Source organism: Falco cherrug, chromosome 11 (genome assembly GCF_023634085.1).
Source record: "Falco cherrug isolate bFalChe1 chromosome 11, bFalChe1.pri, whole genome shotgun sequence".
NCBI lineage: Eukaryota > Metazoa > Chordata > Aves > Falconiformes > Falconidae > Falco > Falco cherrug.
Window position 1 is genome coordinate 5,386,464 of NC_073707.1, and position 13,719 is coordinate 5,400,182.

Consider the following 13,719-nt stretch of genomic DNA (forward strand, 5'->3'; position numbering starts at 1 on the left):
CAACGATTTCTCCCTTTCGGGCCTGCTGTTTGCTTGCATGAGTTTACTGCAGAGCTGAGCACAATTATTTGGACTTCGCCAGCAACGCGCTGGTTAAAAACAGGATGGCTGAAAACTGAGCATCCTTATTTCTAATTAGTGTTTTCACAGCGGTGCCTGAAGAAAAGCATTGGGTTTCAGCACAGTTCATGGCTTGTGTGCAAGCACAGCAGTGGTCTGCAAACGCCTGCTCCCAGTTGGTTTGTTTCCCTATTTTTATAACTTGTATTTTGCTGTGAAGATTGTTTTTAATAAAAATAGCCATCTTCAGTCAGAGAGGTATGTGAAAGTGTGCTGAGCTCAGCGAAATTATTGATGTTGCCCTCCAGATGCGTGGAGGAAGCAGGTTCTTCTGAGAGCTTTTTTCCCTACTTTGAACTCCAGCCTTAAGAAGGATTTATTTTTTATTTTTTTTTTCCCTTGAGCGGGGGAAATACAAGTGAGAACAATGAGTTTCTGACTAATGTCTCTACCTGCAGTCTTGTTATGAGGGAAGTGGGCAGTGCCGATGCAGCTTTTCACGCTCGCTCCCTTACTGCAATGGTGATGCTGCTTTTTCCCCGTTCTGTTTGTCGGTCGGGGTCTGCAGGGGGAATATCTTCCAGCACAGCGTAATGTCATTTCAGATCCCATTTACCGATTGACCTGATTATTGAAACTGTGTGTAGAGGCTGATTTGATTTTTTTTTTTTTAAATTTTTCTTTTTAATGGGATTTTCCCACTGGGAAGTTAATGATTGCTCATTCTCTTCAGGACACTGAAAGGCCACCAGACTTCTGCTTTGGAGAAGATGTATTGAGTCAGTAGAGGAGAATGGGGCTGGAATAGCAGACAGTATGTCTCAGTGCACAGATATGTCTCAATGCACAGACTCCAATTTCTGGTGTTTTCTGAAGGGCTTGTGAATGATGAATCTGGCTTGGTGTAACTGCACATCAGTGGAGAAGATGCTGATGTGACCCAGGGCATCTCCCCAGGCTGCTCGGGGGGTGGGGGTGGGGAGGGGACAACAGATAGATGCTCTTTTCCCATACTGGGTATAGAGTGACCTTTCTAGGGACAGATGTCTCCCTTGAGTTCAAGGTTTACAGAGCCAGGGATAACCCATTTTTGTTATTTTTTCCTCACAGCGAATGCTTGTTGTAAGGATTCAGGTCTTTTCACAAAGCACAATTGAGGCTGGTGCTGGGTTTCTGCTGCCTTGTGCAGCAGCTGGTGACCGGTGGCTGCTCCTGGGAAGCTCTCAGCCCACCTCCCTGCCCAGTAAAACTCACCTTAAATAACCTTACAGCTGTACTGGGCGCTGGCTAGTACCTCCTGTGGGTGAAAATAGCACGGTGGGGGGCAGCCGGGGAGGTTTGCTCAGCTTTTGTTACCCTTGGGTGGCTTAGAGTAATGCATGTTTTACTTAACTGGAGATGCCACCTTGCTCCTATCCCATGGCTTAAAAAAAAAGAGAAAAAAGCAAAAAACCCAAAACATTTAAAATACCTGCATTTTAAGCAGCCCTGAAAGCAAATTTGGTTTAGAAGACAACCCAGTATTTCAGCCACAGGAAAGTGGTTTTCAGTGGGAGTATCTGACTTTTTAGTCTTGTTTCCAGAAGAGCAGCCGTACGAAGCTGCATGGGCTCATGGAGGTGTTTTGCCGTTGCAGGGGGTGAAGGTTTGCTCCAACACGGAACGCCCAGCGCGCCCTGCCTGCCACCAGCGCTGCCACCAGCTGCTTTGGCCTCTGCCACTGGCGTTATTTAATCCCATAATTATCCTCGTAAGCAACAGCTTGCAGTTCCTCTCTCCAGCTGGTGTTAAGCGTCCCACAATTACAGGATGTGCCGTGGGCATAATTACAGGCGATGGATGGGAAACCGGTTTTAAAGATCTCTGAACATTTACTTCCGAAGGCCCAATTCAAACACTTGAAAAGAAGGGAAAAGTCGGTTCCTGCGGGAAGGAAGAGATGTTGGATTTTTTCCCGTTTTACCATGGGTGTCACAGTGTTTTCCCTGTCACAGCTGTGTTGGGAGGAAGGGGATGCGAATGCACTCGCTCCTTGGGCATTGGTGTGTGGCAGCTTTCCCCTGTTAAGAGTAGCTAGAAATATTGGCGTCAGGGACGTTTGTTACCCCCATTTTTTGCTGATCTGTATGAACCCTGCTCAGCGGCTGAGGTGTTCTCCAGAGGGAAGCTCTGGAGATGCTCTCCAGAGGGGAGCTGGAAGAAGGCTCTGGTCTGCTCGGTTCAGCTGCTTATGGGAGCGGTTGAGCCGTGGCGTGGGGGCAGCCGTGGTGTTCCTCTGTGCAAACTGCCCGTCTGTCTCCTGCGTCCCGTGAGCCAGTGGTTCTCTTCCAAGGATCCAGGGGCATCAGCCCAATGCAAATCCCCGAACGGCTTTGTTTCTGAAGATAAAACTGAAATAATTTCTCTGCTTTTGAGAAACACAGAAGTAGGGGAGACACAAACTAATTGGATTGTGATGTTAGGTGGTTTTTTTAGTGGTGTGTTCTGCAGTGCCATATAGCTTGATCTGACCAGCACTTTGATGCTACCAGAAGTGAATTTTCATGAGGCCAAAAATACTAATTTTATGAGTCTCTTAAAGCATGTGTCATCTTCCTTTATTTGGGCAAGGTTGGTTGCTCATTTGAGGCGAAAGATGCACACATAGCCTGTCTTCTGGAGAGGGAAACGGGTTAAAAATGGTAAAATCATGCTGTGTTTTGAGGCAGGTCAACCAAAGCCAGGGCAGTTCTGGTGGGAAGGAGGGGAGGGCTTGGACAATGGGCTGTTTGCAGCGTGGTTCCTCTCCTCGCTCACATTTCCAAAGACTTCCAAAGCAAGTGCTGCTTGTGGCGATCGCTGGGGGTGTGGTACCTTCCTAAAGCCGCCCTCGGGCGGGCACTAGGTGATAGAAATGACTGTGGGAACAAAGACGAAAGGAGGGAGAGTGTTGCAGGAGGAGATGCTGAGGCTGGCTGTGACCTTTCCAGACATCTCCAAAAGGCCCTGCTGAACCAGTGTGTTTCTGTTCCGCTGCAGCAAGGACCGTAAGAGGCTGAGCATCTCCGGTGCCTTCCAAGTGTACGCTCCGGGTTCTCACGGGCCGCTCTGCATTGCCGTAGCCGGCTTGAGCTGTATTTAATGTCTCATCCCTGGCTCAAGTGTGCTTCAAACCTCTCTCCTGGCAATGTCTTCTATAAATGACTGGAGAGGGATAAAATAGCATTAATAAAAGCTGTTGGCTCCTTGCATGTGGTGGGGTGATGAAGGGAGCCTGTGTCACCCACCTGTGCAAGGGTGCAGGACCAGGCTTTGCCCCGGGCATGGTGTACCCAGCGTGGTGGTCCCAGTGCCCGGCAGCTGTTTCACAGTTTGTCCCATCACTTGTTCCCATGGCAGCGGAGCCGGTGATGAAGGAAATGCCGTTCTCCCTGTAGGGAGAGGAATTGTGGGCTCAGGGTGGGGTAACTGCTGCCGTGGAGCAGGGAAGTGACCCAGAAGACACATGAAGAATTGTTTATGCTCTGTTAACCATGAGTTCCCGATAATGCAGCATTATCCACCCCATCCCACCCTTCCTGCCATGGCCTGTGCTGCTCCTGCATTTCCCATCACTCCCTGTCCCCTTTCTTCCCGCAGACCCCGGCCATGTGGGATCCTGGGGGTCCCCAGTGACCTGCCGGAGCTGGTGCAGAGCCTGCGACTGCTGGAGCAAACACGGTGTATTTTGCCACTTGTAGTTGCTGATGGCTCTGTTGTGTATTCGGAGGTGTAACCTGATGTGTATAGGTGTTTAGATGGTGTGGGTTTCACAAGTTTGGTAGCGACAACACCATGGGGTGGTTTTGGTGGAGCTGGGAAAGATCCTGTCCCTGATATGTGTGTTACCAGCAGGAGGAGTTGAAATGTCACTGTCACTAAAATGCCACCTGCAGACCAACGGCACGTGCAATTAGTGCTACCAACAAACGAGGCGAGGTCTTCATCAAGACGAGGATAGGAAGCAGTAAGCAAGCTGGGCTTTCAGACTGGCTGAAGAGGGACTTCGCTGTGGCTGAAGGTGGCCCTGCCCCGGAGAAACGTGGGCTCCTTGCCCAGGCTGCTGGCTTTCTGAGGGTCCCCTGCCTCCCAGGCTTGGGGACTGGGGCAGTAGGTCGAGATTTTTGGTGCAAAGCAGAAAAAAAATGAAGGTTTTTGCTGCTTCTGGAAGACCTGAGCAGCTCCGGGGAGCTACTGCGGGTTCTTGGATGTGACTGCTGGGAGCTGGAGGCTCAGCGACCGCGTGCTGAGATAACGCCGGGACCTGCGTGCTGGGACAAACACCTTGCTGGCGGATCCAGGTGGGTGAGTGCATCAGTGCCCCGTGGCAGCAGGCCTGGCCCTGCAAAGGAGGAGGCAGCACGTGCGGTGTTTCCCAAGCCTGCCGGGCTGCGCCACGTTTGCTTGCACACAGCCCTATAAAGGGGAGGCGCAGAGGCTCTCGCTGCTCCTTCCTGGGGTTTGGTCCAGTCTCTTCCCCAGCGCAGCCTTTGCTATGGCTGGCCTGAATGTCTCCATTGCTTTTTTTTTCCTGGTGGCTGGGGTGTGCCAGGCTCTCAGGCAGCTTTCCAAGAGGCTTCTGTCTCCTGGAGCGTATGGCTGCCTTGCCAGAGAACTTGCTGGCTCGTTACAGTTGTGCGCGAGCTGCCTTGAGCTGAAGATGCTGATGGAGATCGGCCCGTGGGGTGGTGGCTTTGGCCCGGATGTGGTCCTGACCCTGCTCTTCCTCCTCTTCGCTGTTCATGGTGTCTCTTTCGATGGAGCATCCGCCAACCCGACCGTGTCTCTCCAGGAGTTCCTGCTCCTCGAGTCCAGCCTCGCAGCAACGGCCACCAAGCTGCTGGCCCAGGGCGCGGGCGCGGGGGCGGGCTGGGCTGTCACCAAGCTCTACTGGTCCTGGGAGCTGACACATTTCCATCTCATCCAGAACCTGATAGCGTCAGAGTGCAGCTCCTCTATCCACACGTCTCTGCACCACGCTGCCTTTGTGGAAGGCATCTGCTCTTTCTTTTTCCACCTTGTCCTTCTCAAGTTGCGGCAGAGTCACCCGATGTACCAGGTCCCTGTGCTGGCAGCGACTGTCACCTTCCTGACCTACACAGGTGAGCAGCACTTGCCTTTCTTTTTCTAAGCCATTTAGAAAAATACCTAATTTGGGGGGGAGTAACGGTCCCTTTTTCATCTTCCAGGACTTCATAGGTAATGATTACAAAGCCATTTATTTTCCAGTTATTTTGGAGAATAGTCATTTGAGGATGAAGACAGCAGTTCAGGATATCTAGGCAGCAGGTGAAATGTCAGCACGTGGGAAGCCATCGCTTGCCCCAAAACTGGGACCGCTCCTTGAACGTCTCCTAACGCAACCCCTTGGTCCCACACCGAGCTCTTCTGCTTCCTGCAAAGCTCCGGGCGGCAAGGGGGGGATTCCCCCACCTGCTGCCGTGCGCGGGCCAAGGGATGCAGCTGCCGATGCAGCAGAGACGCCGCTGGCGGCAGGAGGGGCGGCAGGAGGACCCAGCTTTATCGGCCTTTCAAAGGGTGCAAGTGAGACTGATGACCACGCTTCTCCTCCCATGCAGCCGGACCGTTCACGGGGGCCTTCTTCAACCCTGCCCTGGCCACAGCCACCACTTTCCACTGCTCGGGGAGCAGCTTCTGGGACTACGCCCGGGTGTACTGGCTGGGGCCCCTCGCAGGTAGGGGCTGCCCGGGGGGTACCGGCGGGCGGGGGCTGGGGGCAATGGGCAGGGCAGAAATGCCGGGCAGAGCACAGACCTCCTGGGAAGGGGCTGAACTTGGGCCTCGCCAGTGGCAAGGGTCCTTTTCTGTCCTGCTTCCCTGTCACTTGAGTCAACTCTTTGCTGTCTGGTTTTTTTGATTCAGTTTCTACGCGGGGCGTAGGCAAAACTCTCCACGAGGCCAAAGTTTGGGGGGGGGGGGGGGGGGTGTGAAGCAAAGGTGTTTTAGGGCAGCGATAGGCTGAGCTGTGCTGTTGAGGTTGTGCACAGCCTCAGGGTGACCGCGGGGAGCTGGGTACGTGCTGCTCTGGACGCAGGGAGTGGGGACAGGAGGCTGCTGGCGTGGTTTATGACCCTCTTGGGCCAAAACACACCTTGCTTATTACATTACAGACACAATGGTTAAACCCTCTTTGAAGTAATATAACAAGGGTCTTTAGGTGTCGGTGAGGACTTTGGTGGTGCTGGAGCTACTTCTCAGTCGTGATGGAGGTTGTGGCAAGGACCTGAAAATCACTGCTGAGCCATGGGGAGCTGCTGGATGCAGCATGCGGAAGGGGTCGGTGCTTTCGTTGCAGGGATGCTCGCTGCCCTCTTCCTGTACCAAGGCAACATCCCACGACTCTTCCAGAAAAACCTCCTTTACAGTCAGAAGAGCAAATACAAGATACCCAAGGCAAGGATGGCAGCGCACACAGAGGGTGACGAGCCGCAGCGCAAGAGAAAAGGGGAGAAGAGCAACTCTGAGCCTCGTGCCTGAGCCATGAGCCTGAGCTGAGGAGGCCCCCGCAGCCCCTCTCCTGGGTTTCCCGGCACAGAGGATTTTGCTGCTCGTCCCACCCAGCATCTGTCCTGCCTGTTCAGTCCCACCTGCAGGGTGAGATTATTTTTTTTAAGCATTGCAAAGGAATCAGCCAATCTGACCTTGCAGGATGTCTGAATCCCTGCGCTCCTTAGGGGATAGCTTTGGAAGTCTCCCTGGAGAGCCCTAAATGTTTCAAGCCTGCATCGCTAGCTTGGGGCAGGGGCGGGGGGGAACCTAACACTTTGGCCTAAATTGGTGGTTGTCTTATATTACCAGGAGCTTACAGAAAGTCAGGACCGTGGCATGGGTAGGCTTGAGCAACTCCCAGGGTATTGCGCGATGCAACGCTTGAAACACCTTGGCTGGGTCTCCTGCAGCCATAAAACCAAAGCATAAATCAGAAACCACCTTGGAAACTTCGGGTGAGGAGGAAGCAGGCTTTGATCTTTCAAGGTACTAAATGTATGTTGGTCAAAAATTGGTGTTCTTTGAGTTAAACTAAGCTCCTTGAATTGCGTAGGCTGAACCTGTCAGTTCTTGGAGAAGAATTAATAATGCGCCAGGGCAAGGGGGTTCACTGGCCACAGAAGCCCCTGCTCCGTTGTGGATGTGGTGCTTAGTCTGGGTTTTGTGTGCTGTAAGGCATCAGGACACAGCGCACAGTGTCTGCGGTTAAAAAATGAGACCCAGGCAGCTGGTGCGCAGCCAGTGTGGGTGAGCAAGTGCATCCCTGGGCTCCTCTCTGTGTCTACATGAAATGTTCCTAAAGATAAAATGATGGTTTGTGGCAATAATAATAATAATGATGATGAAAATAAATGTTGTGATTGGCATTTGGGTGAGTGATGTCATTCCTGCAAGCTCTGCAGAGGGCTATCAGCCCCATCTGATCCCTGAAAATGGGAGACACCGTGGTGGAGATGTCCAAACTGCCTGCCCTGCCTGCTGCTTGCTCTGAAAGAGGGATAATCTGGGTGGAGACACCTGCTGGGTAAACGGGGCTCCCCCCAGGCAGTGCTGGGGGAGGGCACCCCATGGGTGCTGCACCCTGGGGGTCTCTCCAAGGGGAAGAGCGGGAGCTGGGGTGATCCCATGTGCAGCATCCCTGGGGCACGGCTGGATACCGAGCTGCTGCCCGAGGTCCCCCCCCCGCCCCTGCTGTGCCGCAGAAGGCCAGTTCCCCCATTTCGCAGAAAACAGTCAATTTTGCAGCACCTCTCTGGGCAGGACAGTCCTGAGCTGAATACGTCCTTGATGCACCACGGCTTTTCGGAGCCGGTGCGGGGTGCGTGTGTGGGGCCGGCTGTGCTTTGCATGCGAGTGGGCATGGGGGGGTGTGATGCTCGGGGTGTACGGGTGTCCCTGCCCTGGGTCACCTTGGCAGGAGCTCGGGCGGGGAAGTTCTGCTCCTGTTTACTGAGGTGCAAGCAGTGAGTAAGGAAGTGGCACCCAGCTCAAATCCGGAGCAAAGGTGTCGGAGGCAGGTTTGGTAGCTGGGTGCCAGCCCTGCTCCTCCCTGCACCCCTGCGATGTCCCCTGTGCATTTTGGGGGGATGACTGTGGCTCACCTGTGGGATTGCCCTCTGGGGCGAACTGCAGCCCGCCCAGGACCCAGGGAAGAGCTGCACCTCTGCAAGCCATGAGGCCGCACTGCATCCCGACAGGAGAAGCGAGAGAAGGGACCAAGGACGTGGACAAGCCTCAGAAGTGAAACTTTAGGGAACAAAACGCCCCAAAACCTGAGCAGCAAATGCCCCAGAACCAAGGCCCGCACGGTGCCCGGCTGGGTGCTCGGCACTGCTGGTCCCTCTGGCTTTTATCCTGGTTAAACCGTGAGCCAGAGACAGGGCACCCTCGGGTGGAGACCAGCACCTTTGAGGCTCCACGTGGCTGGCCAAGGGAGAGCCTGGGGTGCTCGGATCCCCTGGCAATTTTTTCTGAACCTCTTTTAGTTTGGAAATCATACTGGAAATCCTGAGATGGGGCCTTTGTTTATCCAAACTGATTTGCTGGCTCTGCTTTTGATTTGAGGATAAGCGTAGGATGTGAAAAGTGAGGTTGGCTGGCCCACCACAGCCTGTTCTTGGGGTATTTTTCCCCAGGCAGTGCGTAGGGTATTCCTACCCTCTCCAAGTGGTGGGCCAGGATGCATGGCTGCAGAGATGCTCATGAGATGTCTCCCAGACACGTGGGTATTTAACTTGCAGCCTGACACCGTGGCGTCGGCACCAGCGCTGGGGTAGGGTGCTGATCCTACAAATGCAGCGTACGAGCGCAGGATCCGAAGGCAGTGTATAACCACAGAGGCAGGGCAAGAAAAACACTGATTTTATTTTTTTTTATTTTTTTTTATTGTTTCTAGAACATCCTCAGACGTTTGAGGTCTGTTTCTTGGGCTGCTGGGGAGATCGTCTACAGGGCAGATTGATGTAATTAAGTGGAACTTAATGGGAGTGACGGTGAATATCGTTATTTTTAATTAAGAAGCTGCTTTTCCAGCAGCATTAGGGCGTAGTGGAGGAGAGCTGCAGCTGGACAGACTGACTTGTTCCTAAGCTGTAAATCAAGCTTTGTGGCTCTGATTTATGGCTTTGCCCTGCACTGTCATGGCCTTCGGCACAGGGCCGAAGACTCGGGCTGCCGTCCTGGTTCTGCCCTTGCGGCTGGAGTCGGTGCCACGCAGCACAAAGCCCCGGGTGGCCTCGTCCATGGCTTTGGCCCCTGCTCAGGGGTTTTGCCCTGTTTGCTCATGACCTACCCTGAAGAGTCATGTTGCATCGAGCCCCTGGGACCCCCGTGGCAGCCCGCCCCGCTCCGCAGCAGCTTGTAGCACCCAACATGTGCGCAGTCCTGCACAGGCAGAGGTGACCGGGGGCTCTCGGGGGCAGCACGGTCCCTGCCTGCCTGTCCCTCCCGGGGCACGAGCAGCCCCCGAGCCCAGGAGGCGGGTGCCTCACTATCCTCAGCGAGGGCAGCTGGAGAACGATGCCTGGAGGAGACAAGGAGCCTCAGTTTTGGGTGCCCGCCAGCCTCTGATGCATGGCATTGCCGTGCTGAGAGGGGGTGGGTGGGTGGGTTGGGGGGGGCTTCTGGGGAAACTGCTTCTCATAGAGAGCCCTGCTGTACTGCAGCTCCGGTGTCACCAGCCGCCGGCACATGTGCTCCATCTCCTTATCCAAGCCCTGCTTGAGGTTATAGCCCAAGATCTTTGCGCTGCCGTGCTGCAGTGGCTGCAGGGAAGAGTCCTTGATGTCCTTCGGGGCCACGCTGCCCATCCCTTGCAGGCAGACCCTTGCCAGCTCTGCCTGCCTCTCCCGAAGCGCCTTTACTTCCCGCCGCATGCGCTCCCTGCCAATGTCTTTGTCGATCCTTTCCCAGAAGGTCCTGTTGAAGTGAGTGTAGATTTCCCAGTCCAGCCTGTTCCAGTCCTTTATCTTCTCCGCAATGGTGTCTGGGAGAGGGGACTTGGTGCTGCTGTCCCTGCTGTTGAGTGGGAAGAAGACGACACTGTCCAGGTCCCAGCAGAGCATCTCCTTCAGCAGCACCATGGACTCATCAAAGTACTCTGTGATGAGGACCAAGTCGAAGGACGCCTCAATGGCCTTTATCATCAGTTGCACCCGCTCAGCAGAGACCTCTCCATTGGGGTTGAAGCCAAAGTCGAACGTCATGAGGTTCCTGGCATAGTGACTGTCAGTTTTTGTGGGGTTGTAGTAGTGGTGGGGCTGGCTGAGGAACTCCTCCAGGCTGTGAACACGGGAGAAAGCCGACGCGCCCTTGTAGTACACAAAGGAGGACTCCATGAGCTGCACAGGGTTCCTCAGGATGGAGAAGTAGACGGCTGAGCTGGACACCACTTTCTGCACCTGCGGAGGAGAGAAAGAAGGTTTTGAGGGTGAGGCTGGGAGAAGGGACCTGCGCACAGCCCTGCGCTCCGCTGGGAAGCAGCAACGCCCGTTGGGGTTGCAGATGGTGGGTGCTGGGGAGCATTTCAGGGTGCAGCTGGTCAAAGGAGCACTTGTGCCAGCTGTGGGGACACAGGGAGAGCAGTGACCAAAGCTCCCTGTGACATGCTGTCACAGCTGGGTGGCCTGTCCAGGCTTGAGACAGGTCTTGTCCCCTTGCCTTTCCCCAGATCCGCCAGCCCTGGCATCCAGAAGGGTACATGCTGGGCACAGCTGAGCTGATCTAATGTGCTTAAGGTGCTCTCCTCTTGCAGCTGGTACCCTCTGGGCCTGTCCAGGGAGCAAGACATCTCCAAGGGCCCACCAGACAAGAACGAGATGATAGCTGCTGACTGCTACAGATGATGTCTCCTGGCTTGTCTTGGGTCACAGCAGAATGATTTACCAAACCCGGTTACAGAAGCTCTTAGGAAATGCCCATAGCATGCAGGGCACCCAGGGACAATCCTGTCTCTCCTGAGCTTCATCCCTGAAGAGTTTATATGCTCTGCAGCTGTCCCGCTTTGCTCCCCACAAGCCCCCTCTCTCCCTCCTGCCGCTTGCCCCTCCCAAGGCGTTGTGGCTTTGCCTGTACCTCCGGCTGCAGGAATCGCATGTGGTGGCAGAGGATGTTGAACTGCCGAGGGCTCCTGGGGGAGAAGCCCTGCACGAACTTCGCCAAGAAGTGGTGCGGGTAGAAGAGCTGGTTGCCACCCCCAGTGGGGAAGGCAAAGGTGAGGTTGTGCATCTCACCGAAGCGGAAGAGGATGTTCATGACGGTGCTACTGGCGCTCTTGTGGACTTTCAGGAAAACAATGTCAGTCTTGGGCTTACACGTCTCTCCTTGGGAGAAGAGCCCTACAGCCTTCTGGCCTTCTCCAAGTGTCACCTCCCCAACCTTAGAGACTTCTGTCCAGCTTGGGAAAAATCCCCTTGCCGGGTCTGTCTTGTAGAAGTCCTCTGTTTGTGGAGGTTGAGCTGAATTTGGCACAGCACGTTTAAGCAAGTTGCCCCACTGGTGGTGGGGGGAACCTATGGCTGGAAGCTGATACTGGCTCCGTACCACCACCTGCATCGTTCCTGGTGGTGACGTTCTCCTGGGCTCCTCTGCGATCATCCTGTTTGCAAAGATCATGAACTTGCTGGTGACAGCATCAGCATCTCCCAAAACTGTAGAGATCCTCCCAGGAAGCCTTGGAGAAGGACCCTCTCTGTTTGCTTTTCTCAGGCCAGGAAGTTGGGATTTCAGTCTCACGGATGAAAGATGGGCTTTCACCTTCTTGCTGCTCTTCACAGGCTGCCCCGTCCAGTGCTCCTCTTGGCTGCCTGGGCTGTTTTCCAGTGGAGTCTCCTGGCTGAAGTACAGCTGCATCTGAAAAACATCCTGCGCACTCTCTGTCGAAGTGGGGTCTGGCACAGCTTCCCTCTGCCAGTGCAGGGAATCGTCCTCCCACAGCAGGCTGGGGGTCTGGAGGGCATAGCTGAGCTGCTTCTGGTGACGGTCCATGGTCCGCTGCAGGGCACGCTCCAGCTCGTGCTGGCAGTTTCTGTAACAGGGAGGACGCGAGGCTCAGCTGCAGAGGATGGACGGAGCATGCAGAGAGGGCAGCTCCTCTGCAGCCCAGACCCCCGCCCTGCAGGCACCCCAGGACATGTTCCCCCGTCTTTCTTGGGGTGGTTGAAGGACTGGACCACTGCCCCGGGAGGTTGGGGTGGGTGCAAGAAGAGAAGGAGAGGTCAGCAGTGACGTACTAATGCCCCTGTCCCACTGCAGCACGGTGGGCTGGTGGAAAGGGGCAAAGGATGAGGAGGCAAGGAGACAGAAGGGCGGGTGGCTTGGAGAAGCCGGAGGGAAGTTTGCAGATGACCCCAGGCTGGGAGGATGCTCAAGGGCTGTGGGGTGTTGAGGCCAGCCAGGTCAAAGCCCAGAGCAGCCTGGTCTGAACCCAGGGTGGGTTCAGCTCTGGCCAGGGCGTAGGGGTTGGACGTGAGAGCCCCGGAGGGGTCCTCTCCCACCTGGATTTTCCTTCCTGTCTACAGAAGACACTGTTGGGTGGTCTTCAGGAGGGCAGTTTTGAGCCCACCTCAGTGGTCAGCGAAAGGTCGGAGGACAAGGTGCAGGTTTGCAGTCCTGTTTGGGACCTACCTGGCAGGCTGCAGCTTCTCCATGACTTGAAGCATGACCAAGAGGAGGATGAGGAGGCTGAAGAAGATCCAGAGCCGAGCTGTCTGGCACCTGTATATTGCTTTCAGATTCCTGCAAGGAAGCAGACATTTCAGACCGTTAGTAGACAGAGGAAATGTGTGTGTGAGGCAGAAGGGACAGATACCTTGAAACTTAAAAGAAAATTATATATTTTTTTTTTTAAGGTCATGCTTTCACAGGTGGAAGAGGTGCAGAGGCAGCGATAACCGATGAAACTCAGAGGCTGTGCTCAGGCCGTGCAGCCTAGTGGAAATTTCCAGCTGGGATACAAATATCGCACCGAAAGGTAAACAGCGATAACTGCCAAGTCCCTTGGCTGCACGGGGACACCTCACCGGCACCGCCTGAGCTCCCGTGGTGGCTCCCCGAGCAGCAGGAGCAGGCACTGCCGGCGTTTTTCCTGCCTTGCCCTGTCTAGAAACATCAGGACCCCATCTTTATAAACAAAGGCAACAAACTGTTTTCCCTGCTTTCCCCTCCTCTCAATGCCTACTGTTGGAGGTGACGGCCACCTGCGCAGGCTCCAGCTGGGGCTGGTTGCGATGCCACCGCGGTGGCCCCAGCCGTGCCTCTCCGGCGCCTGACCTGGCGTTCGGTCTGGTTTTAGCCAAGTCTACAACAGCAGCGTGATTTCTTCAAGTCCTCAGCACTACGCTCTGGGGTTTTGGGTTGTGTGCGGGGACATTCAGGCCATGAAAAACATCGCCACAAGACTTTATGGTTGTAGGGCTTGCAGCAAACTCCTGGTGGAGCTTGACTGTAGCCTTAATCTTAAGTGGAGCAGCTGGGCAACTAAGCTCCCTGGAAATAAGGATTAGTTTGCATTTCATTTCTGCTGGTTTCTACCCAGGGAACCTACTGTTGCCTAACAGGAGATGATTTGTACCGAGAACCTGGTTAGATCTCCTGTTGTGGGCTCCTCCTTGGGTGGGGGTCCAGCCTGCGAGC

General features: G+C 54.7%; 1 protein-coding gene across 1 annotated transcript; it reads left to right on the forward strand.

The window, feature by feature from the left end:
- Positions 1–4,407: 4,407 nt before the first annotated feature.
- On the forward strand, positions 4,408–6,724 carry LOC102047340 (aquaporin-12-like). The gene is made up of 3 exons (XM_005437142.3): positions 4,408–5,180; positions 5,658–5,774; positions 6,395–6,724. Exons 1-3 carry the CDS (start codon positions 4,574–4,576, stop codon positions 6,574–6,576), a joined length of 906 nt encoding a protein of 301 aa, XP_005437199.1. The 5' UTR covers positions 4,408–4,573; the 3' UTR covers positions 6,577–6,724.
- Positions 6,725–13,719: the final 6,995 nt, after the last annotated feature.

Bases quoted from the DNA above. Each gene is read 5' to 3' on its own strand.
- LOC102047340 (XM_005437142.3), top strand. From the start codon at position 4,574: ATGGCTGGCCTGAATGTCTCCATTGCTTTTTTTTTCCTGGTGGCTGGG. The intron at 5,181-5,657 runs GTGAGCAGCACT...CCTCCCATGCAG, and splicing joins CACCTTCCTGACCTACACAG to CCGGACCGTTCACGGGGGCC. The intron at 5,775-6,394 runs GTAGGGGCTGCC...CTTTCGTTGCAG, and splicing joins CTGGCTGGGGCCCCTCGCAG to GGATGCTCGCTGCCCTCTTC.